The following is a 25,792-nucleotide window of genomic DNA, read 5'->3' as shown; positions in this document are numbered from 1 at the left end:
TGACTGAGAACTTCTGAAGTCGAAGTCAACAGCATGTGTCCTAACACGAAACTTTCTCCTGGAAAGACAGAAAGGAAAACGTGCGTATACTAAGAAACTGCCTGAAAGGTGGTGAGGATGGCTTAGGTGGTCATCTGGATGCTTGAAATGACATATTAATGATAATTTCCCCAACTGCATTGTTCTTGTTAAAACTTTAATTGAAAACTACCGTTGATGAATAGTGCTTTTAGATGACCTTTATTCCTAGAAATAAATAAATATTTAGTTAATTTTGTTCACAATTACCATACCAGGGACAGATCTGCTTCATAATTTATTGATAAGTTGAATGATGGTTCCAGGTCTGACCATGCGATGGTTCAGATTCTAACTCTGCCTCTTTCCTGGGTACTTGGCTGCTTAACTAAATATTCTGTATTTCTGTTTTCTTTACTGTTAAATGGGTCTAATACCTGTACTTCAGTGACTAGGGTTGACCTGGAGGTAAACTGGGATAATGAGTATAAAGCCCTCAGCAAGCATGTGTAGGTTCATCTTAAATGCAGATTGTTACTGTTGCCATCATTTGTGTGTGCTCATTTCTTTTGAAGTCCAGTGAAACAAGCCCATTCCTGCAAAGTGAAGACTTTCATGATTTATTTTACTAGATCTTACTCTTCTTTCAATAAATCTTGTCAGGAAAGAGAACCATGTGCCCAAGACCCAGTGTTCCCCTGAAAGCAGAGAATGGCGGTTGTGAGCACTTCCCTAGGTCCAGCTTAGGGTGTTGCTTCTCCCGGCCCTCTGCAGACATCCTTGACCATTCCTCTTCCACTCCAGCGGACTCTATAACTCCCCCAACGACCGCACGAAATCCCCCAAGTTCCCTTACACACGCCGCCGAAACCCCTCGTGTGGGAGCGACAATGACTCTGTGCAGCCCACCAGGAGGAGGTAAGCGGAACAGCCGTCGGTTTTAAATTTTCAGCAGCAGTTCCAGGTCCCAGGTGCAGTTTAACCAGGATATTCTCATAGTGCGTGACTGTTGGTCACCTCACAATAACAGAGAGCTTCTGAGTTTTGTTGTTGTTTTTCGAGATAAAATAAGCTAGAGGTCCTGAAGCATTTCTCTTAAAAAGCCAGAGTTTCAGAGGATGATTTCATAAAATATTGATGGGAACTTACTCTCTGTATTGTAGTTAAGACTAAATTTTTAAAAATATGTATAATATTTTGAAAATATATATTATATAGTATGTATAATATGTATATATAATATGTATTGGATTAATGATATACATTAATATGTAAAAGATTTAAATGTTTTTACCTGAGAAGACAAGATCTTCATGACCCCAAAAAGATCTTCATGACCCAGATAGCCACAATGGTGTGATCACCCACCAAGAGCCAGACATCCTGAAATGCAAAGTCAAGTGGGCCTTAGGAAGCATCACTACAACAAAGCTAGTGGAGGTGATGGAATTCCAGTTGAGCTATTTCAAATCCTAAAAGATGATGCTGTGAAAGGGCTACACTCAATATGCCAGCAAATTTGGAAAACTCAACAGTGGCCACAGAACTGGAAAAGGTCAGTTTTCATTCCATCCCAAAAAAGGGCAATGCCAAAGAATGTTCAAACTACTGCACAATTGCACTCATCTCACATGCTAGCAAAATAAAAAATTTCTCAAAATTCTCCAAGCCAGGCTTCAACAGTACGTGAACTGCGAACTTCCAGATGTTCAAGCTGGATTTAGAAAAGGCAGAGGAACCAGAGACCAAATTGCCAACATCCATTGGATCATGGAAAAAGCAAGAGGGTTCCAGAAAAACATCTGTTTCTGCTTTATTGACTATACCAAAGCCTTTGACTGTGTGAATCACAACAAACTGTGGAAAATTCTTCCAGAGATAGGGATACCAGACCACCTGACCTGCCTCCTGAGAAATCTGTATGCGGGTCAAGAAGCAACAGTTAGAACTGGACATGGAACAACAGACTGGTTCAAAATCGGGAAAGGCGTACGTCAAGGTTGTATATTGTCACCCTGCTTTTTAACTTATATGCAGAGTACATCATGAGAAACGCTGGGCTGGATGAAGCACAAGCTGGAATCAAGATTGCTGGGAGAAATATCAATAACCTCAGATACACAGATAATACCACCTTTATGGCATTACTTTGCCAACAAAGGTCCGTCTAGTCAAGGCTATGCTTTTTTCAGTGGTCTGGTATGGATGTGAGAGTTGGACTGTGAAGAAAGCTGAGTGCTGAAGAATTGATGCTTTTGAACTGTGGTGTTGGAGAAGACTCTTGAGAGTCCCTTGGACTGCAAGGAGATCCAACCAGTCCATTCTAAAGGAGATCAGTCCTGGGTGTTCTTTGGAAGGACTGATGCTAAAGCTGAAACTCCAATACTTTGGCCACCTCATGCGAAGAGTTGACTCATTGGAAAAGACTCTGATGCTCGGGGGGGATTGGGGGCAGGAGGAGAAGGGGACGACAGAGGATGAGATGGCTGGATGGCATCACCGACTCGATGGACATGAGTTTGAGTGAACTCCAGGAGTTGGTGATGGACAGGGAGGCCTGGCGTGCTGTGATTCACGGGGTCACAAAGAGTCGAACATGACTGAGCAACTGAACTGAACTGATGGCAGAAAGTGAAGAACTGAAGAACTTCTTGATGAAAGTGAAAGAAGAGAGTGAAAAAGTTGGCTTAAAGCTCAACATTCAGGAAACTAAGATCATGGCATCCAGTCCCATCACTTCATGGCAAATAGATGGGGAAACAATGGAAACAGTGAGATACTTTATTTTTTTGAGCTCCAAAATCACTGCAGATGGTGACTGCAGCCATGAAATTAAAAGATGCTTGCTCTTTGGAAGAAAAGCTGTGACCAACCTAGACAGCATATTAAAAAGCATTTAATATTTAAGCATTTAATGTTGAAGACATTACTTTGCCAACAAAGGTCCGTCTAGTCAAAGCTATGGCTTTTCCAGTAATCATGTATGGATATGAGAGTTGGACTATAAAGGAAGCTGAGCACCAAAGAATTGATGCTTTTGAACTGTGGTGTTGGAGAAGACTCTTGAGAGTCCCTTGGACTGCAAAGATATCCAACCAGTCCATCCTAAAGGAAGTCAGGGTGAATATTCATTGGTAGGACTGATGTTGAAGCCGAAACGCCAATACTTTGGCCACCTGATGCGAAAAACTGACTCCTTGGAAAGGACCCTGATGCTGGGAAGGATTGAAGGTGGGAGGAGAAGAGGATGACAGAGGATGGAATTGTTGGATGGTATCACCAATTTGATGGACGTGAGTTTGAGCAAGTTCTCGGAGTTGGTGATGGACAGGGAAGACTGGCATGCTGCAGTCCATGGAATTGCAAAGAGTCAGATACATCTGAGCGACTGAACTGAACTGGGAAGACAGGATCATGGTTAGAGAGATATCTCTTAGGTGAGGCTGAGTTATTGTAAAACCCCTTTCAAGAACAGAGAAAATGAGTCTTGTTACATTTTACCCAGCAGGTCAGATTGTTCATATGAATATATTTGTGTGTTTGTGCTTAATAAAAAAAAGAAAAATTCCTAAATAGCGGTTTTGAACCCTCTCTGCAAAGTAGGCTGGGCAATATGATAGGTCCAAGAGAGGAAGACTTGGAAATCACTTACTAGTGAAACTCACTTTATTTCTATCTGATGGGGACTATGTTTTACTTTGGGTGCCTACATGAGTGGTATTTTATGTGACTTATAATTATGAGATGAATAGATAGCATCACCAACTAAATGGACATGAATTCAAGCAAGCTCCAGGAGATAGTGGAGGACAGAGGAGCCTGGCATGTTGCAGTCCATGGGTCATGAAGAGTCGGACACAGTTTAGCAACTGAACAACAACGACAATAACCACATTATGAGATGTTCCACATTATGTCATGTTTTCAGGTAACCATCAAGATTCTTTTTGTATGCACTGTCGATTTAGAAAGCAGAGGTGCATCTCTTTCCTCTGCCCTTTTTCATACTCACTTGCTGGTCCATCCCTGCTTGACTCCTTCTGCTTCTGCCAGTTTCCAGGAGTCTTCATCCATAACTTTCTCAAACCAGGTCCACTTCACCAAAACCCTTTGAAAGTTAAGAAAAGAAAGGCCATCATCTTCACCTAGCAGGACTGAGAAGGGGGTGCCAGATCATAACCCGTGATGATTAGACAGAATACTGGGGAAATAGCTGGCATGTAACATGTTCCAAGTACTGAGCAGCTTACTAGCTCTGTATTATCTCGTTTCAACCTTATGATACCCTACAGAAGCTGACATAATGCATCTCTCAGTCACTAGGCCTTTCCAGCAGAGAGGGATTAAGGCAGAAATCAGTGCACAGGTGTGAGCAGGACTGAAGGAACAAAAAGACCAAGAGTCTGTGGCCTGGATGCTGTGCTGGCCCTGGGCTGCAGGAGTAGCGGGAGAGATGGGGAAGTCACCCAAAGATTCAAAGCTGCTTCTGCCTTCGAGCTGGCCCCCGGGAGCCTGTGCTTGGCGCTGACCCCGCTGGGGCCGCCACCACTGTAGGAATGACTCCTGCCGCAGCTGCTGGAGAAGGTACCTCCACGTCTAAGGCTGTGGAATCCGCACCTTTGGGGGATGCAACAGCAAGTGCTGCAGGTGCTGCCGGAAGCAAAATCGCCTCCTTTTTTCTCCTGCCTTCAAGTCTCACCTGAGCACCTAAGTGGTGAAGAAGCCTAGGAAGGTGTAATTTTCAGGTCTCTCGTCTTGGCAGTACATGAGAGACTGCAGCTAGGTCTGGATGGGACTGAGTACCAATGGAGAAATACCTGGCCCAGCATTATTATCTCCCTTTTATAGATGAGAAAACAGGCTTGAGGAGGAAAGAGTAACTATTCCTTGCACACATCCAGAATTTGGGTCCACGTCTGTATGTCTGAAAAAGGCAGGGATAATGAGTCATCATTTAAAACAGGCAGGGGAATAGATTTTCTGCTCTCCTTTCTCTTCCAACAATTGGTTCAACTTGGAGAACACTTAAAAAATAAGTCAACATCACTGGGAAACACTATAAAGTGCATTTCTTTGTACATGTGTATTGAGGAGCTCTGGGGAGTGGGGACTACTAAATCTTCTAAGAATCTGTGATGGTATGATTGTTGTTAATAGATAGGTTTTTATAGGTTCTCACTCTAAATTATTAGTGTATTTTTTCACCATTCCCTAAATAAATACACACACTGAGCAGATGGTCATTTGGATTTTAATGTTTAGAAGTGAATTTATCAAGTTTTTACATTACATATCAAAATGTATAGAAATTTTTTTTCCTAAACTAATTGCTTGAAATAGTTGGGAGCACACACATTCCCAAGTCCAGACTTAATAATGTTCATATTGAATACAGTTTCTGCTGGCTTCCTGTGCAACACAGAGACGTAATTGTGGTGAGAGGACACAGGATCCTCTCATGGGTACCATCCAGGGGAAAGACAGTTTTGATTTTATAGAGTAGCGAATCTTTTTGTCTGAGCATCAGGGCCTCTGTCTGGTTCTGTGTGGTACTTGAAAGGTCTCTTATTGGGCATGTGTGTTTTGAGGAGACTAGACATTGCTGACTGTTGGCCTCAAGAGCTGGAGCTCATTCTTTGTTTCTTTCCACTCTGAATACCCTGTAATTGTCCCTGTCCTTCTGAGTCTTGTTTTATCTTCACATGCATTTACCTTGCTCTTGAGCACAAGTCCCTGCATGGCTGAATCGATTCTGACATTTAAAACTGAGACTTGTCATCAGCATGGAGGCATATCATGGACTTAAATTTAATCATGGAAAATTCTACTTTGCAATGCATGGCCAGAATAACATGTTTTGCAAAACATGTCAAAATTTCCTGTTTTGCTAGTTGTCTGTCATTAAATGGATAAATCTATCAAATTCTGGTGGAGCCTAGAACCCTGGTCCTTAACCTTTTGGGATGATGAAACTCTCTGAGAGACTGATGAAATGTTGGATTCATTCCGGGGGCTGGGCGGTGGGGGAGGTACTTAATTAAATACATGTATAAATTTTCCTTTGCAGCTCAATTGCTAAAGAATCTGCCTGCAATGCAGGAGACCTGGGTTCGATTACTGGGTCGGGAAGATCCCCTAGAGAAGGAAATGGCAAACTACTCCAGTATTCTTGCCTGGAGAATCCCATGGACAGAGGAGCCTGCAGGCTACAGTCCATGGGATCACAAGAATCGGACATAATTTAGTGACTAAATCACCACTACATAAATTTTCATAGAATTTTTCAACATTCACGGAGATCCTGAAGCCTGCTTGTTTAAGCAGTCCTGTTTTAGAACAGAAAAGCTACTATACTTCCTGGGCAGTACAAGTTTATTTTTACCCCAGTCCATTTTCACACTCAGAAATGCTTATTGAGGGCATCTCTATGCAAGGCATGTGTTAACCAGCACTAGAGACAGTCCCTGTAGGGGCCTTGGGATGGAATGGAGATCGGGAGTATTCATAGAAAGGCTGAAAGGTCAGTGTCGTCAAGCACTGAGAGGACAGAAATGTGTTAGAGACGAGCCCGGAGGGAAAGAGAGAAAGGAAGAGAGAAAGAGAAGTCAGACCTCACAAGACACCTGGCCTTTGTTGAGGATTTCAGTCATTATTCCGGTAGTTTTTCTAAGGGGGTGATAACACAGTTGCATTTGTACTGGGTGAAGATGGTCCTTACTGCCTCTGGGGGAGAGGTGGTGGTGGACGTAGGCCAGACAGCACACAGGTCCTAGAGAAAGAGGATGGGAACTTGTGCCAAGGTGGCGATGTGGAGATAGGAGGAAGTGGATGGTTTTAAAACCCTTTAAGAGGTAAAAGTGTGGGATGAGAAGGATAAAAATGAGGGGCGAAGGAGTGACAGGTGTCAGGATGAAAGCCAGACTTGTATAATTTCATGGATGGAGGTGTGATGCACTGAAATAAGAATCACCTGGATATCACAGGCTTAAAAAGGAAAACTGAGTTTGTTTGTTGATAAGTTGAATTTGTTGTACCATTGAGAAGTCCAAGTGAGGGATTTACATGGATTGTTTGATATAAGTCAGGAGCTAGATGGCTATCTGGACTGAAATATAGATTTCTTACAGATGTTAGTTGAAATATGAAATAGAGTTGAGGTTGTCTAGATACTGTAGATAGACTGCAAAGACAAGCCAATAACAGAGCTGTGAAAAACTTCAGCATTTATTTGCCTTAGTTGAAGAGGATTAACTTGTAAAAGAGACAGAGATATTATATCTATATGAAAAATCATGGAACAACATACTGGTGTGAAATTGGGAAAGGAGTACTTCAAGGCTGTGTATTATCACCCTGCTTATTTAATTTCTATGCAGAGTACATCTTGCGAGATGCTGGATGAAGCACAATCTGGAATCAAGATTGCTGGGAGAAATATCAGTAACCTCAGATACACAGATGACACCACCTTTATGGCAGAAAGTGAAGAGGAATTAAAGAGCCTCTTGATGAAAGAAAGAGGAGAGTGAAAAAGTTGGCTTAAAGCTCAACATTCAGAAAACTAAGATCATGGCATCCAGTCCCATCACTCCATGGCAAATAGATGGGGAAACAATGGAAACAGTGACAGACTTTATTTTCTTGGGCTCCAAAATCAGTGCAGATGGTGACTGCAACCATGAAATTAAAAGATGCTTGCTCCTTGGAGGAAAGGCTATGACCAACCTAGATAGCATATTAAAAAGCAGAGACATTACTTTGCCAACAAAGATCCATCTAGTCAAAGCTATGGCTTTTCCAGTAGTCATGTATGGATGTGAGAGTTGGACTATAAAGAAAGCTGAGTGCCAAAGAATTGATGCTTTTGAACTGTGGTGTTGAAGAAGAGTCTTGAGAGTCCCTTGGAATTCAAGGAGATCAAACCAGTCCATCCTAAAGGAAATCAGTCCTGAATGTTCATTAGAAGTACTGATGCTGAAGCTGAAACTCCAATATGTTGGCCACCTAATAGGAAGAACTGACTGATTGGAAAAGGCCCTGATGCTGGGAAAGATTGAAGGCAGGAGGAGAAGGGGATGACAGAGGATGAGATGGTTGGATGGCATCACCGACTCGATGGACATGAGTTTGAGCAGGCTCCAGGAGTTGGTGAGGTGGATAGGGAAGCCTGGTGTGCTACAATCCATGGGATCGCAAAGAGTCAGATGCTACTGCATGACTGAACTGAACTGAAGTCCTCATTCCCAGAATGCTAGAATCCAGGCTTCTATTTCCGAGGCATGAGAGTAGAGACTCTCCCTATAAAATATGGATAGATACTAGGGAAAAGGTCTACAGATAGGAACTTTCAAAAGATTGTCCAGTGAAATGACGAGACTTCCCATATTAGCTCTGCAGTGCAGTGAGGCTGTCTGTTACCATGCACTGCACCATCCAGAGGGTTCCAGTCTTTTCAGTGTCTAAAATATGAAAAGAACCATAATCACCCAGAATTTGGGGATAGCTTCTCTTTGGAAAGACAGAGACTGAGCCAAGACTTAGGAGTATGTGCGGGGGGAACTCACAGGAAATAGAGACAGTATAAGAAACAAAATTTTCTAAAAAATATATACTTATTACCTTTAGAAAAGTGAAAACTGTGGTATTGAAAGAGTGAATAAGAGTTTTTAGATTTTAAATTTGTGGGGTATAATTTTAAATAATTAAATTGGAAGATAAGGAAATCTTCCCCAAAGTAGAACCAAAACAAATCCATGGAAATAAGGATTATTATGATCAAACCTGAATATCAGTCATTTGACTAATGAAATTTCTGAGGGGGAAAAAAAACAAAAAATTACAGGTAAGGAAACTATGAAATAAATAATATAAGAAAATACCCCAGATTGGAATGGTTTAACTTTATAGATAGACAGAACGCACTGAGCATTTGGCATAGTGTATTGAAAAGTAAGATCTGTACCAAGATCATTAAAACATTATAGGCCAAGAGAGAATTTTAAAAAATTGGCATCAGGGAGGAAAATGTGAAAGGAAAAAAACACAGATCATGACAAATAAATATCATGGACTTAGACTGCTTCACAGCAAAAGCAGGGAAAGAAGATAATGAGGCATTGCCTCCAAATGCTGAAGGAAAGTTAATTTCAATTTAGGATTCTATGCCAAGATAAACCAGATTATATGTGTGTAAAGAAGACATTGTCAGAAATTTCATTCTCAAAAATATATATACATATATGTGTGCATATATATAATGTATTTTGTATATTTAGTGTATATACATGCATATACACATATATATGTATATACATAGCTCAAACTACTGCACAATTGTACTCATCTCACATGCTAGTAAAGTAATGCTTAAAATTCTCCAAGCCAGACTTCAACAATACGTGAACCATGACTTCCAGGTGTTCAAACTGGTTTTAGAAAAGGCAGAGGAACAAGAGATCAAATTACCAACATCCGCTGGATCATTGAAAAAGCAAGAGAGTTCCAGAAAAACATCTACTTCTACTTTATTGACTATGCCAAAGCCTTTGACTGTGTGGATCACAATAAACTGTGGAAAATTCTTCAAGAGATGGGAATACCAGACCACCTGGTATTCTGACCTGCCTCTTGAGAAATCTGTATGCAGGTCAGGAAGCAACAGTTAGAACTGAATGTGGAACAACAGACTGGTTCCAAATCAGGAAAGGAGTACATCAAGGGTGAGTATTGTCACCCTAGTTATTTAACCTCTATGCAGAGTACATCATGAGAAACGCTGGGCTGGAGGAAGCACAAGCTGGAATCAAGATTGCCGGGAGAAATATCAATAACCTCAGATACACAGAAGACACCACCTTTATGGCAGAAAGCGAAGAAAAACTAAAGTGCCTCTTGATGAAAGTGAAAGAGGAGAGTGAAAAAATTGGCTTAAAGCTCAACATTCAGAAAACTAAGATGATGGCATCTGGTCCCATCACTTAGTGGCAAATATATGGGGAAACAGTGGAAACAGTGAGAGACTTTATTTTTTTGAGCTCCAAAATCACTGCAGAATGGTGACTGCAGCCATGAATTTTTTTTTTTTTTTTTTTTTGCAGCCATGAAATTAAAAGACACTTACTCCTTGGAAGAAAAGTTATGACCAACCTAGACAGCATATTAAAAAGCAGAGACATTACTTTGCCAACAAAGGTCCGTCTAGCCAAGGCTATGGTTTTTCTAGTAGTCATGTATGGATGTGAGAGTTGGATTATAAAGAAAGCTTAACACCAAAGAATTGATGATTTTGAACTGTGATGTTGGAAAAGATTCTTGAGAGTCCCTTGGACTGTAAGGAGATCCAACCAGTCCATCCTAAAGGAGATGAGTCCTGGCTGTTCATTGGAAGGACTTATGCTGCAGCTGAAACTCCAATACTTTGGCTACTTGATGCGAAGAGCTGACTCATTTGAAAAGACCCTGATGCTGGGAAAGATTGAAGGCAGGAGGAGAAGGGGATGATAGAGGATGAGATGGTTGGATGGCATCACTGAACCAATGGAGATGAGTTTGAATAAACTCTGGGAGTTGGTGATGCACAGGGAGGCCTGGTGTGCTGTAGTTCATGTGGTTGCAAAGAGTTGGACACGACTGAGCTACTGGACTGAACTGATATATAGTGTGTATGGGTCTCCCAGGTGGTGCTAGTGATAAAGAACTCACCTGCCAATGCAAGAGACATAAGAGACATGGGTTCAGTCCCTAGGTCAGGAAGGTCCCCTGGAGGAGGGCATGGTGACCCACTTCGGTATTCTTGCCTAGAGAATCCCATGGACAGAGGAGCCTGGCGGGCTACAGTACATAGTGTTGCAAAGAGTCAGACATGGCTGAAGTGACTTAAATATGAGTATATATATATGCGTGTGTGTGTATATATATATGAATATATAGCTGCCATGACAAGAGGCCATCAGACCTAAGACTATGGACTTCATCAAAGGTGCAAAAGAAATTCCGTGGTCAGGGTGAAGGGACATCTATGCAACAGTGCTAGGCAGCAAACTGTCCAATGTGAGTAGGAGGGCAGAGTGCTCCAGAAGGGATTTACATGGAACTTGCTATCTGTGTATTTATCTATCTCAGGAGGAGTTGTGCAGCTGTCTCAGAGATGGCATAAAGTATTAGTGAGAAGTACGAGGAAAACTCGGAGAAGGCAATGGCACCCCACTCCAGTACTCTTGCCTGGAGAATCCCAGGGACGGGGGAGCCTGGTGGGCTGCCGTCTATGGGGTCGCACAGAGTCGGACACGACTGAAGTGACTTAGCAGCAGAAGCACGAGGAAAACTAAGCAAGCAACTTAAGTAGAAAACTAGCCAGTTATCATCTCTAAGAAAAATTTAAACCTATACAAGAAATTGTGTTCCTAAAACACTGTTTAGATCAGTCATCTGTGAACAATAGTTACGTAATTGTTTACAATTAACAATTCTATCAATGTAATGTTGTTTGATATATTTGATATAATTATGTTGGGAAAGTGGGAAAATGAAAGTTGTGAATGTGGCATTAAAAGAGTCATGTCTGCCCTGGCTAGATCAGAAAGGTACATATAACAAAAGAGAAAGACATGGAGCCCAAAAGCAAGAAAGAGACCTCGCTCAAGAAGTATGGCTTTGCAGGAGAGGAGCGAGACTGGGCAGAAAGTCGTGGGAGATGTGGAGTCAAAGTAGGTGTGTGTATGTTTGAACAGGAGAGACTTGAGAATGTGAAAGGCTGGTAAAGAAACTTGGCTCTGAGGACAAGGTGAATATATGTGAGAGACAAGAGGTGGTTAATGACAATCACCGAGGAGGTAAAAGGCGATGGGATCTGCACAGCACAGGCGAGCGGATTGACCCTAATTGTAAGGACACTTCCGTAAAAGAGAGGGTGATGTGGGTGAGTTTTATTTTGGGTAACAGGAAAAGGAAAGAGTTCCCATCCAGTGGCTGGCTCCTTTTTGCTTTGGAAGGAGAACACAAAGTCCTTTGCTGCAGCAGTGGTACAGTGAGTCAGAGGGCTGCAAGGCAAAAGGAGTTTGAAAGCTCTTTGAAGAAACTGAGAGTTCTTGGATCAGAGAAAGGTAGTAGGATCGCTGGGCCATGTTGTAGATCTGAGATTATGCACATGGATTTGTAGTGTAGTTAACACGCCCTTTTATGTGACCTCATCTAGCACTGCTTGCCAGCTTTTGAGGGCTGGCCCAAAGAACCTGAAGAGTTGGATTCACCCACCTCTGGAGTTTTGTCATAGAGACTGAACAAAAAACACAATCAGAGGGTTTCAAGTACTGGCATACATGTTATTGTGATGATGAAAATCCAAACTGAGTCAGGGAGGAAATAAAAGTTAGCTGACAGAAAGTTGCAAGGTTGATAGACAGACAGTACTACTGAGGTCAAAGGAAAGTAGATGGAAGTCATTGAACAAGCAGCAATGGTAATAGTCAACATTTATTAAGTGCTTAGAGTGGGCCAGGTCCTACTGTGTGCATTTTAAATATATTAATTCATTTTATCCTCATAACAACCCTGTGTGGGAAGTACTATTCAAACTGAGGCTCAGTAGAGAAGTCTTATGTTTAAATCACACTACTTATCATCAGATGGTACGGGATTCACATTCAGGATTACAGAACTCACACATTTAACAGGATGCCCCACTGAAGCTGTTTGAAGGTAAATAGGAAGTGGTATTCAGGAAGGAGAGGAGATTCAGGTTAGAGAACAAGGTTTTTGCAGGTGGTTACAGATAATAAAGTCCAAAGTGTGACCCTGATGGGGTTGCTGAGTTGCAGTAAAGAGGTCCTTAGGGAAGATGACAAGGGCCGTGGAGGCTGGGATGTTGGAAAGGGCATTCAGGTGAGAGCTGACATCAGATTATAGCAGAACTTGGCTTGGTGGATTGTGTTACGGAATTGGGTTTGTTTGCCTAACTTGCAGCAAGCCAGACATTGAGACACCAAGGTTTGCAGCAGAGAAATCGTTAATTCACAAGATAGCCAAACAAGTTGATGGGAGAACAAATCCAAAACTTGTCTCCCTGAAGGTCAGACTTAGGGATGTTTATAGGATAAACAGGCAGAGTGTATGAGGCGTGGGGAGAGGTGATTGAGGTAAGAAAAGGGAGGTAATCGGTGGTTTCTGCAAGAGTGGTCAAGCTTCATGGTTCTTCATGGCAACTGTTCAGAAGATGGCAGAGTTAGTGTGTTCTGAGGGTAGGGGTTTTGGCCCTCTAGCATCAAAAGATCATCCGTCTGACACTCATGCATGGCCAGTTGAATGATCAGTGGTTTCAACCAGTTTGAACTGGGTAAGAACTAACTCCACATTCCTGAAAAACAGTTTAAGCAACCATTACTATAGTGACCCATACATCAGAGGTGTTATCCATAAGGAAGCTAGGGAGTGGTTAGTTTAAAATCAACTAAAAGCAAGTGAGGCAGGTTGGATTTGGTGCGCCTAATCAGGTTAGTGCTCTGTTTCAGTTGCAGATCTGGGCACTACAATTGAACTCTGTTATTGGATGAATGGAACTTAACAGATAATTACTGTTATATCTGTTAATTACTTAATAGATAATTACAGACACAGATAATTGTGCATAATTACTTATGGACTGTTTGTAGCCCCTGCTAGCCTGTTGGCTTCTTGAGGCCAGTTGATATCGTTTCTGGGATCTGTTGTAGAGTTGGGCATGTATGTGTGACTCGTGTTTGGTGACTGACGTGAATGGATGACTGTGTAATGTGCATTAACTGAAGTAAAACTCATTCTGGTATGCTTTCCTTAGCCAGTTGATAATTTTCTATTCTCCTGAATGAATTATTATTCTTTCCTCCCCCGCCCCCCCATAGGAAAGCCCATAACAGTGGTGAAGATTCAGATCTAAAGCAAAGGAGGAGGTAAAAAAGCCAAAATGGAAGGAGGGTCAAGGGAGAGGGAAAGGGCTTAGCAGGTCAGCACAGCTCAGACCTGAGGCAAGAGTGTGGGAAATGTTTGGTTTTATTAGTGACTGCTTTAAGGATATTATAATTTTTTAAACTTTGAAATAACAATTTTGGCTGCAGCTGGTTCTCAGTCTTCCATTCCTTAACATCTTTAGGAGTTTCTCTCTCTCTCTCTCTTTTTTTTTTTAACCCTACTCCTTTTTGTCTTAGAGGAGCTATCTCCATTATCTCTCTTTTTCTTTTTTTCTTTTCTAGTCTCTTTCTTTCTGTTTTTCTTTTTGGCCACACCACACCGTGGCATTTGGGATCTTAGTTCCCTGACCAGGGATCGAACCCATGCCCCCTGCAATGGACGTGTGGAGTCTTAACCACTGGGCTGTCAGGGAAGTCCCTCGCTTATCTCTTGCTACAGTAAAACCATCTGGAACTGGGTGGTTGAATATAACAACAACCATATATATCTTATATGATTCTATTGATTGAACAGCAGTTTGTTAGCTAGTTTAACTGGTCCCTGGCAGAATGGCTGTCCGCCTGGGAACTCACTCTGTCCGTGATCTCTGCACTTGGTTAACCTAGGTGGCTGGGAAGAAGCAGAAGCTACCAGCCCTGTTAAGAGATAGTCCTAGAACTGGCAGAGTATCCCTTCTACCTCCTTCTGTTGGAAAAATCACTCGTAGGACCAGCACAAATTCAAGGGGAGTGGAAATAAACTCTCCCTCTCTTCGTGGGGGTAGGGGTTTGACAGGACTTTGAGTCCATATTTAGTCCACCCCAGGGACTTATAGCTTTTCCACACCAGAGTTCTGTCGAAAGCTCTTGATTCTGTGGTCCTTTCTAGGAGCATGGTGACATTTACTTTAGTCTGCTTCCACATTTCTATAGACATTCAGATAGCTAGCTGAATTGAGGAACTGCTTGGGAGAGGGCTATGACAACTACTTATGTTTGAATTGGTAGTTTTATTGCAAAATTAATTCTAAAGAACCTACAAGAACCTTTCTGATGTTTTTCATTTGTCATAAATATAGTTTTTTTCCTCTTATTTTCTTTTCAGGTCACGCTCACGCTGTAACACAAGCAGTGGTAGTGAATCCGAAAATTCTAACCGAGAGCACCGGAAAAAGAGAAACAGGTAATGTTGGACTATGGTAGTTAACAGGAACTCTGAAATCAGCGACTACCACTGATTGTAGAAGCTGTGTGTCCTATGAATTTTTACACCTGATTTTTCTCAGCTGTATTTAAGAAGAAATCTGGAATGATTCTGAAGTACTATTTTAGGAAACCTCAGCTCTTCGAACTGAGTTTCTTATCTTTATAATAAGATGATTAAACAGTTTGACAGTGATGTCCCTTCTTGTTAATTAAAAAAAATAAAAAGCAATGATCTATATTTAGGTACAACATGTAGTGAATTTGCCTAAGAGTGGTAAGAAATTTTATCATTTGTAGAGAGATTTCTCCCTGAAGTGTCTTTTAACATGACATCGTTATTCTTTGCCCAACTAAAAACCAAGACACTCATAGTTGCATACTTTTAGTCTTATGTATATTTAATGCAAATGTGTTTATACTTGTGCCAGGCACACGCAATTAGATGGGTAAATGCAATTAATTCATATTTTTAGGACTTAGTCTTAAGAGCTTGTTAGTAACATGATTTGACATGTAATCAATATTAGTGATGGCAATGCATTGATTTAATCAGTTCTTCCTAATTCTGAAATATTTATTTGAAAACAAGTAATCCGTGATGAAAGAACACCAGGTTGGGGAGCTGAGGGATATAGTTATCGGTTATGCCAGTTTCTAATCCAGTGGTTCTCAGCTGGGGACAGTTTTGTTTTCCCTCTCTTCCCTGGCAGTGTCTTGGGACACTTTTGGCTGTCACGGCTGGGGCTTGCTACTGACTAGGGATGCTGCTGGACGTCCGACAGTGCTCAAGGCAGCACTCCACAGCGGGAACACCGGGCCCCAGACGTCACTGGTGCCCCGGTAGGGAGGCCCGTCCCCACCTGACGTAGACTCTGGCGTGGTTGCTTCTTCTGGGTTGTCTCCTGCTGAGGAAGTTGCATGAGATGCTCTCCAGGGTCCTTGTTTCGTGCTCAGAGCCCTTGTGCGTGGCATGTGCTGAACTGGCCTCCCTCTCTAACTGCAGCACCTATGTCATAACCGCCCAGACAGCACTGTGAGAGTGGACCACTCTCTTAGGAAAACTTTCTGTGTCAAGCCTTCTTGATAGAGGTGAGATCTCAATGTGTTAGCACAGTTTTCTCAAGGAAATGATCCCAATTTCTTCATCTATAAAAGCCTAAGTGTGGACGGTAGCTTTCCCTCAGGTACGCTCTTCCCACTCTAAAATCCAGTATGTCTGCACAGACAACACAAAACAAACGGAAAAACACCTCCCCCATCTCTGTGGACCTACTTATCAAGCCAGTGTCTTGACAAATATATTTCTGTTTTGCTTGGTGTATTCTGAGTTTGTGCATGCTAGGTTGCTTTAGCCCCTCTCTTTGTGACTCTATGGACCAGGGCCTGGTGCGCTATTCTCAACTTCTCAGAGCCAGCCTATTTAAAAACACTGTCTTTTTGAGCCAGAAGTGCTAACTTGACATTTGCTGTTAAAATGAAACACTATTCAAAGGTTGCCAGCAAATTCCTAAATAGCTCATTACTGATCTAGAAGCATTGGCTTTAATATTCCTAATAGGTGTTTTCTGCCTCTACCCTAGTTTCATCAACAATTTTTCAGATTGGCTTTTTTGTACTGTATAAATAGTATATTTTAGAATGATGGTGGTTCTGAATGTTTAAATGCTAAAGTACTTTATAAGGCTATTAATGAGAAATTGCTTTCAATGCACACTGACACAAAGACTTGCAAAAATAATTTCTTTTACCTGTGGAGATACTGCCCTGGGCTTACACAGGGTGGCTGTGTCTGTAGAAGATGGGGTCTGGAGTCTGGCTCTCAGAGGCATAGCAGAAAGTGGGCGAAGGAAGGAGCAGGTCTTGCAGTGCTAATCCCATGGCTGAGACTCCTGGTGGAGGCACAGCGTGTGGGCGGTGCCGCGCAGGACTCTGCCCGGGGCCACGTACCCGTGACGCAGAGCTGCCCTGCCCACTCCACCCCATTATCAGCCTTTAAAATCATGCCAGAACCCACTCACTCTACCTTGGGATACGTGGGTCTGAATATTTATACTGTGGCCCTGCTAATGGTCCCAACATGTCTTGTGTCTGTAATGAAAGTCCCAAACTGACTTTCAACTTTGGGAAGAGAATGAATCTCTTCAAACTCAGTTGCCTTTCCTTATTTCCATTGGCAGGGTGACCCAGCCAAGCTCTTACCAGCGTCCTTTGTGCTTTTATTAAAGGACTATGGTAACCCTAGAATGAGGCAAAGTGAGTCTTGAACATGCTGATTTTCTGCTTCCTGCCAGCAAGGTCTCTAAATTCAGCTCCGGATACTTTCTCACTTTGGAAGTCAGAGCCTGTACCGAGACACCCATTTACCTATCTCCCCATGGGAACTATAGCCTGGGGCAGAAGGACAAAGACTGTGCACATTAGCTTTTCAAGCACTGTTTTGAAGCCCATGATATGTCCAATGGAGCTCTGGAGAGACTCTCTCCAGAGAGACGTTCTGGAGACTGTGTGTGATCTTCAGGATGGTATTTCCTCTGCCACTGCTTCTTGCTGTTGCAATTTTTGTTGTTGTTGTTCGTTTCTTTGTTTGCTTTTTTAACATAAGGAAGGTCTCTCATATTAAGTTTAAGACAATCCTGTGTCAATACTGTTTTTTCAGTGTCTACCTGTTGGAGTTCAAGCTGCTTTGCTGCTCCCATAGATAACAGTTTCAGTATCTCTCATTTTGCATGAAGAGAAGCACAAGTTAACAAGACAGTGTTACAAATCAGCTTTATTCAAAGCAGTGGTTGTGGCTTTGAACAAACATGGAAAAAAATCATAATCCACACTGACCCTGGAAGGCTAGTATTAGAAACAAGGATGTTGTTTAGATTCAATTTTATAAAAATATGACTGTAGATAAGCAACCTCCTCTGTTAGCTTTGGGTCGAGAGTTAGTGAGGCCAGATGGGTGAGGAATAACTGCAGGGTATCATTCCACAGAATTTCCAACAGCAGAGACTTAAGCCTCCTTTGTTTGGGAAATTGTTTATGTATTTCTTAATCCTCTTTCACTTTAGTTGTCTCTTTACTGTTTTCATAATCTACATGGGTACCTACAGTTTTCCAGATTTTGAGGTTTGAGAAAGTAGTTTTTTTTCCTCTGTATAATTAGCTGGAAGTTGGAGCAGTTTCTTGTTATAACATCTAAGATGACAGAGTCCTTATTTTACCCTCAGTGTCTCTAGTGAGTGAAGTCATCTTTGCAACTCTGTGTCCCTCTCTTTGCAACCTCATGGATTGTAGCCTACCAGGCTCCTCCATCCATGGGATTTTCCAGGCACGAGTACTGGAGTGGGTCACCATTTCCTTCTCCAGGTAATCTTCCCGACCCAGAGATTGAACCCGGGTCTCCCGCATTGTAGGCAGATGCTTTACCGTCTGAGCCACCAGGGAAGCCTGGTGGTGTCTCTACCTTTGTACACCTTTGTACACCTTTGTCTTCATCTCTCTTCTCTTCTCTCCGTTTTTTACTCTATCACATTATTTTCCCTCACCAGGTCCCCCCTATTCTTTTCTTTTCTTTTCTTAGCTTCTTTCTCACTCTTTCTTTCCTGTCCTCTTTGACATCTGTCTTTGTTTAGGAACCAGTGATAAAATGTCAAAAAAAAGCAAAGATAAAACCCTAAGGGAGTGGGTCAGGGTTTTGGTTCTGCCATGTCCTGCTGCTGCTGTTTGACCTTGGGCACCTCATTTAATCAATTTAAACTTAGCTTTGTCATCCTTAAAATGGTGTGTGTACTGCCTGATCTGTTTTCTTGAGTTACTGCAAAGACTAACTGAGCTATAAGAGGTGATAGCACTGTGGTGGACAGAGCTGGATATCTAATTTTGGTGTCACTGCCTCTTCTTTGGCTGTCCTGACCTCTCCTACACCCTCTTTCTAGCCTTTTCCACTTTTCTTTTAACTTTGTCCTCCATTTCCCTATCTACACATTTGTATTTTCAGACCAGGCTTTTTTATCCTTTGATTGATGGGCAGGTTTTAGGGGTATCATAATCTCAAGCAATTTTATGTAAAATTCTCTGTTTCCAAGCATACAATTTTCTGGTGATAAGAGTCTGTAGATTTAATCAGATTCTTAAGAGGGTATCTGATCTCTAAAAAGTTATAAAGTGGTCATTATGATCTAAATAGTGAAAGATAGATTGATATTGGGAAATGGAGTTGATATCTTAGTTCACTGGTAGGGTTGAAATCTAAAAGGCTGCAAATTTCTTTTGAGATCACTTACTTTTCTATACCGATTTGTGAACAAATTGGTTCAATTAAATTAATCAAATTAGAAACCTACCAAGTGCAGAGAAGCATTAAATTAATGATCTTTGTGAGTATTAGATTGCATTAGTTTTCACTAGTTAGAATTTTGAATCTTGCACGTAAAATCAGAAGTGTCAGTTGGCTCCTCTTTGTGGATTTGAACCCCTGGGCCGTTCTTGGGACTTGCCCACAGAGTATGTTGGAGGAGGACCTAAGAAGTAGATCTATCGCGGTGAAGCCTTTCATAAGCCAGCTTTCCCTGAAAATACCTTGAGCTTAATAAAATATCCTTCACATTCAAAGGAACTGGTCTGCAAAATATCCTTTGTGCTGTTGATGAAAATCAGCTCTCCTTTAGGTATTCACTGGGATCTGTGGATTACTCAGTCATTAGCTTTGATGTGTTGCTAGGCTTTTAGGATTTGAAGTGGGAGATTTGGAGGAGGTAGGGGGCAGTGAGGCAGAGAACCAGTCTGGTGTTTTTTGCATAAGCATAAATGTGGAAGTAACTCTGGAGCCTGGCGAAAATTAAAAGAGTAAGAAAAATGAGAGAAGCTGGGGGTAAGAACAGGACTAGAATAAATTGGCAACAGGGGACCATTTGGACCTTTCCCAAATTTCATTCTGAGCCGTTTGCATCATAATCACATGAATTATGTACATGAGGCGATATGTATGCACATGTGTGCATGGGTGTGGGTGAAATAGAGCACAGAACAAAGAATGAGGGACCGTGCATTATGAATCTGTCCCTGCTTTGAAGAGCTCTGTGCCTAGAAGCTGGTTCCTTTACCCTCTGAGTTTTAATTTTCTTACATGCTAAATGGGATCATACCTGCCCGGCCTACCTCATGAGGTTTGTGAAGATCTGAGATAACGGATGTGCTTTGAAAAGCAGAAAGAGCCCTGCATTCGACTGATGAGAATGTTCAGTGCTGCTCAGTGTTACCTGAAGTCCCCATTGTATCTACAGAGTGCGGGCAGCTCCCTTTAACAACAAAGAGACTAGTGTTTCTAACATGTGAGTTTATCCTGCCACAAATGTTAGAGTTTCCTCCTGCTTTTTAGGTGTCTCTTAGAACCTGTATCTGAATAATGGATTAAGATGGTTTGAAGTATTTTAAATGCATTCCACAAAGTCTTTTATATTATTTTTCTGAGAAAAGTAAGAAACCATCCTCTGTGGCACTGCAGCTAACAGGGACGATACGGCTGAGGCAGGCAAATCTAGATCACGGCCTTGGTAGGGTTCTGTTGTTGTTAGAATCATAAAACAAAACAAAACATTACTGTCCCTGTGTCTTAAGGGAAGAATGTGTTTTGGTTGATGGCAAAGTTAAACCCAAGGGTGTTTATTCCACATGGCCTGAAAATAGATAACTGTTTCCTCGCAAGCATGCCCTCCTGCCTGGTTCCTGTCCCTGACAGAAATGTCTGGGCTGCAAACCAGGTACAAATTGCGGGTCTGGAGTGGGTCGTCTGTTCAGAGCCACTGGAAGTGATGTTCACTCTGCTCCACGCATGGCACAGCGTTCTGATTTCTACTTTATTAAGTTGTATTAAGATTTAAACATTTGATAATGGATAATTTAGGAATTCCAGAGCATAATCCAAATTGATAGAGACGACTGTGGAAGCACAAAGCTACAGCAACAGAGAAATGTTCTCAGAGGACTAAACTCGAGGCAGGTTGAACGATTATGAAAACAGAAGCAGAGTGGGAGAGAGGAAATTATGCTGCAGGTAGCCCATTTTAGGAGGGAGAGCATAAGGTATAAGTGGAAGAGATTGAAGTACCTTTAAGAGCAAATAAGATTAATTTATTGACGGTGGGGGAAGATGGGAAAAGCAAATGAATTTTTTGCTTGCTGGTCTTCAGGGAGTATGTCGACAGATGCCTGGAACTGATATAAATTTCCCTAGGGAATAAAAACTACTGAAAAAAAAAGAAGGTTGGTTTATAGCAGGTGATCCCAGAATGAGAGCTGTTGTTGAGAAGCAGAAATCCACAATCGGTTGGGAACTGCAGAGTTACTGTAGCGATGGAGTGGCCATATGAAGCAATTGTCTGGAGAGTTGTGCTGTAGCTGAAGAGTGGAGGTTTGTTTCAAAGAGTCTGGCTGCCTTGTAAATGAAGCACAAAGAGAAGAACATAGAGTTTTAAATCTGGAAAGGAACTTCACAGTAATTCAGTAGATGAATAAACAGACTTACCAAAGAAGGTTAAATGTTTTGCCCAGGGATCTCTGAGTCAGATAACAACAGAGCTGGAACTAGGCTGAACTCAGGAGCAACGGGATTGCTCCTTATCATCCAAAGCGTCATTCTACATTTGCTCTGTAAGATTGCTCAGGTTTGTATTAAACGTGGCCTTTTATCTCAGTGAAGGAGAAATGAATTAAGAACTGGTCTAAAGGAATGTCCTGTTAGGAAGGAAACTTTCCTGGTAAAGGTAGAGGACCAAGTAAAATCCACAAAGATTTATATAAGACTTCATTTGGTAACATGAAGAATTTTGCAGAAGAAGCAGAACTATAACTGGGAAGATGGAAAGAAGAGACTAAGAATAGCCATTATCTTCATTATTGTTATCAAATGATTATATGGCATTTCATCTTCACAATCTTTTACGAACTTTAATTAAGTGTCAAATGCAGTTAAAATCTAAATTGCGTGGATAGCCTGGAAAAGTAGGGTGTTCAAGTTTGGTGAGATATGAAGCAAGTATATCAGAACTCTCTTATTCTGAAATATTACTGGAAAATGCTCCAATCTAGAGCCACTCTCTTCCTTATACATTAACTGAAACACAAAAGCCAAGACTTCCTTGGTGGTCCAGTGGTTGAGACTCTGCACTCCCACTGCAGGAGCTGTGGGTTCCATCCCTGTTGTGGAACTAAGATCCCACATGCTATGTGGCGTAGCCAAAAAAACATAAATAAAATGATGGAGAATTAAAAAAAAAAAGCCTTCTTATGGTTAGGCTTCTTAGTCTAGCTGTTAAGTCTTCTTAGTTGTACTGAGGAAATAGACAAAATATGATATGTAGAGTTATTGCCTTAGTGGATACAGGAAAGAAATGTTTAGCATTTTTGAGGTTCAACTTTAAATATAACATTTGAAAATGAATATATTCCCAGTAAAAAATGCAACGGACTCTTTCCCTCCTTAACACTTTCATGACTGTAAAAAGTCAAAATATAAAACATTTTGACTTTTCAAAAGGCCGTGTATCAATATAATGCTTACAGTGTTTTTATTCTTCATAATTTAAATTCCTGCATTAAAATTAAAATCTATCAGGAAAGAAGTAAAACCCAATACTCTGTGTATCCCACGTCTCAGGAGAAATGAGACTCACAAGATAGAACCGTTACAGGATATGTGTTGTATATGTAAAGATTTCTTTAGTTACTTATGCATAAACAAAACAGTTAACGTCTGCCTTCTAAGGACTGAGTATTACAGTATTCTTGCCTTTAAGGGTAAGATTTTTCCTTTTCAAGTAGCATCTGTATTTTCTGGAGCAGGTCAGTGATGGAAGAAATGACACTTTCACTCTTGTAATGAGGTACCATTAACCAGAGGCCTTTTGTAAGGGTGTAATTTCAAACTTCATTACAGACTAAGGCAGCCACACCACCCATTACTCAGGAAAATGTGCTTCTGTTGTGACTCTGCAATGAGCCTTACATTTTTAATGCACCTTGTTAGAATATTTATGAAGCTGCATCACCGGTAGAGGGCATCTGTCTCTGGAACATGTGGGTCCCAAGGATATTAACTGACAGGGTTTCATTGCCCTCACTTTCAACTATTTGATTAGGAAAATAGAAGTTAAAGGTACAGGCCACGGTCTGAAATTCTTTCTGATATGGTTCTTATTACTAGTAAGGTACTGGAAGTAGGAGTTTTCATTTCTGTTACCAGAGAAAAGCCTCAGCATGAAGGTAGCTAGCTAAAGTCCACAACAGAAGAAGGAGCATATACTCCTTGTGCTTCCTTTGAAATGTCTAGGGAATGTTCTTCTCGCAAAAGTATGTTTGCCTCAGTCGGGTTTCACCCTTGCTGGTACACCTGACCCCTCAAAAATATTTAAAGGTTCTGACTTAACTGATAAAAACAAAATTAGTGAAATTTAGTCCTGTCCGTGAACTATACAGTGATTTAGTTCAGAATGGAAGCTGCATCTAGAATACTCCAGGCTTGGGAGCTGCACAGACCTGGTTTTATGTCTATCCCTGGGCAACGCAAGGTGTGGGTTCCTGTGAGAAGGGAGCTATCTCCTTGCCAGCCTGACACCTTCCCACTGACCACCTCTTCTTAACTTTGGGCTCCTCAGTCCTGGTGGTGTACAGGACAGTTCTCTCCCAGCAGGTCTGGTTGGTCCCTGTCTGTCATGTGATACGGCGAATGGCTCGGAGGTGTAGGTTTTGGCTGTGAAAATCCATATACATATGTGTTTGTATATGTAGTCAAAATATAAAAAATAACAGTGTTTCAAATAATTATTAATAATCATATGACTTTGAATCGTATATCTTCTCATATTTTTCTTTAGCTATGTCTAATATTCATATATCTTCTCATATTTTTCTTTAGCTATTTCTAATGTTCAAATTCATAACCACATATGTTCAATTTTAATTTCCTTTGGATATACCATGAGAGAGGGAACTATGTTCTTGAATTTGCAAAAAATACCATGACTGTATCCTGTTAATAATATTCAAATAATAGAAATGAAAGCTTTAGTGAGGAAATATATACAGTTCAAAGACTTGAAGTGTGTTACAGATAATTTTTTACTTAATACAATTCCTCTTTAATATAGAGATTTAAATAGCTTTTTCCTTTTAAGCTACTTTTAGTTTTTTTTTTTAAACTCTAATTTGCTTTCCTTTGTCTCTGTTTAAGTGAGATGAATATTTGTCACTGTCTACTGATCTGCATTATAAGCAAATCCAGATAACCATCCCACAGTGCTGTAGGAGGGCAACCAAAAGACATCTGTTCAGTGAAAGAAATGATTCCAGACTTGTCTATTCTTTTCATTTCTCTTTTGAAACAGTCATGCTCATGCAGTCCCAGCACTGGGATGGTTACTGTGTGATGCCATGCTGCTCTCCCATGTCCCGGGAGCAGCAGTGTGAAAGAAGCACCCTGGAGCGGCTTCCTCAAGAAATTACATAAATTCAGAGTTAAAGATTCAGATAACAGTTGTTTGATTTTTGCAAGAAATACTCATGGCTTTACAGCATCAGTGCATTCTAGACATTATTTACACATTAAGTATGCACTTGCTTTAATTTAATACTTGTTTCCCTCTCTCCCCTGTAACTCCTCACCCTTGTTTTTAGAAAGATTTGATGTATCTGCAGACTGGGTGTGGTCCATGATGGTTTTTGCTAGGTCCATTCAGTATCTTCACACTCATAATTGATTGCCATTACTTAAAAAATTAAAGAGTTCATTAAAAAAAGATCCAGATTTGTAGATTATCTTTTGAAAACTGACAGGATTGATAATATTGTCCCCTGACCTCACATGACAAGTGCCTGTACCCCCAGCCCCTTCTCCCCCCAGCTTCGCTTTCCCTTGTTTTGTTCTCCCTGCCAGGACCCTGGCCACACTGAATGCTCAGCCCTCATTCTCTCTTAAACATGCTAGCAGCGTAACCAGAACGTTCTGTGCCTACCCCACTGCTGAGGCATTATGCCACCATATTTAACTGTTTGAATTTCTAGCTTTCATACGTGACCACTGGAAAGACCATAGCCTTGACTAGATGGACCTTTGTTGACAAAGTAATGTCTCTGCTTTTTAATATGCTGTCTAGGTTGGTCATGGAGAAGGCAATGGCACCCCATTCCAGTACTCTTGCCTGGAAAATCCCATGGACGGAGGAGCCTGGTGGGCTGCCTTCCATGGGGTCGCTAAGAGTCAGACACGACTGAGCGACTTCACTTTCACTTTTCACTTTCATGCATCAGAGAAGGAAATGGCAACCCACTCCAGTGTTCTTGCCTGGAGAATCCCAGGGACGGGGGAGCCTGGTGGACTGCCGTCTGTGGGGTCACACAGAGTCGGACACGACTGAAGTGACTTAGCAGCAGCAGTAGCATGTTGGTCATAACTTTCCTTCCAAGGAGTAAGCATCTTTTAATTTCTTGGCTGCAATCACCATCTGCAGTGATTTTGGAGCCCCCCAAAATAAAGTCAGTCACTGTTTCCACTGTTTCCCCATCTATTTGCCATGAAGTGACGGGACCGGATGCCATGATCTTCGTTTTCTGAATGTTGAGCTTTAAGCCAACTTCTTCACTCTCCCCTCTTACTTTAATCAAGA

The 25,792-nt window shown here is 41.4% G+C and overlaps 1 protein-coding gene across 9 annotated transcripts in view; it reads left to right on the top strand.

The window, feature by feature from the left end:
- The window catches only part of EPB41L4A (erythrocyte membrane protein band 4.1 like 4A), a 282,196-nt gene that overhangs the window by 237,338 nt on the left and 19,066 nt on the right, over positions 1-25,792 (top strand). For 5 of the 9 annotated variants that reach the window (XM_045162143.1, XM_045162142.1, XM_045162146.1 and 2 more), the window contains 3 exons: positions 823-936; positions 13,893-13,940; positions 15,043-15,120. In XM_045162143.1, coding sequence (XP_045018078.1) covers positions 823-936; positions 13,893-13,940; positions 15,043-15,120 — 240 coding nt within the window. The remainder of the gene's footprint in view (positions 1-822; positions 937-13,892; positions 13,941-15,042; positions 15,121-25,792) is intronic. The other 4 variants (XM_045162145.1, XM_045162140.1, XM_045162141.1 and 1 more) reach the window with 3 other exon arrangements.

The sequence above is a fragment of the Bubalus bubalis genome, chromosome 11 (genome assembly GCF_019923935.1).
Source record: "Bubalus bubalis isolate 160015118507 breed Murrah chromosome 11, NDDB_SH_1, whole genome shotgun sequence".
Taxonomy (NCBI): domain Eukaryota; kingdom Metazoa; phylum Chordata; class Mammalia; order Artiodactyla; family Bovidae; genus Bubalus; species Bubalus bubalis.
This window is presented reverse-complemented; position numbering and strand designations above follow the sequence as displayed.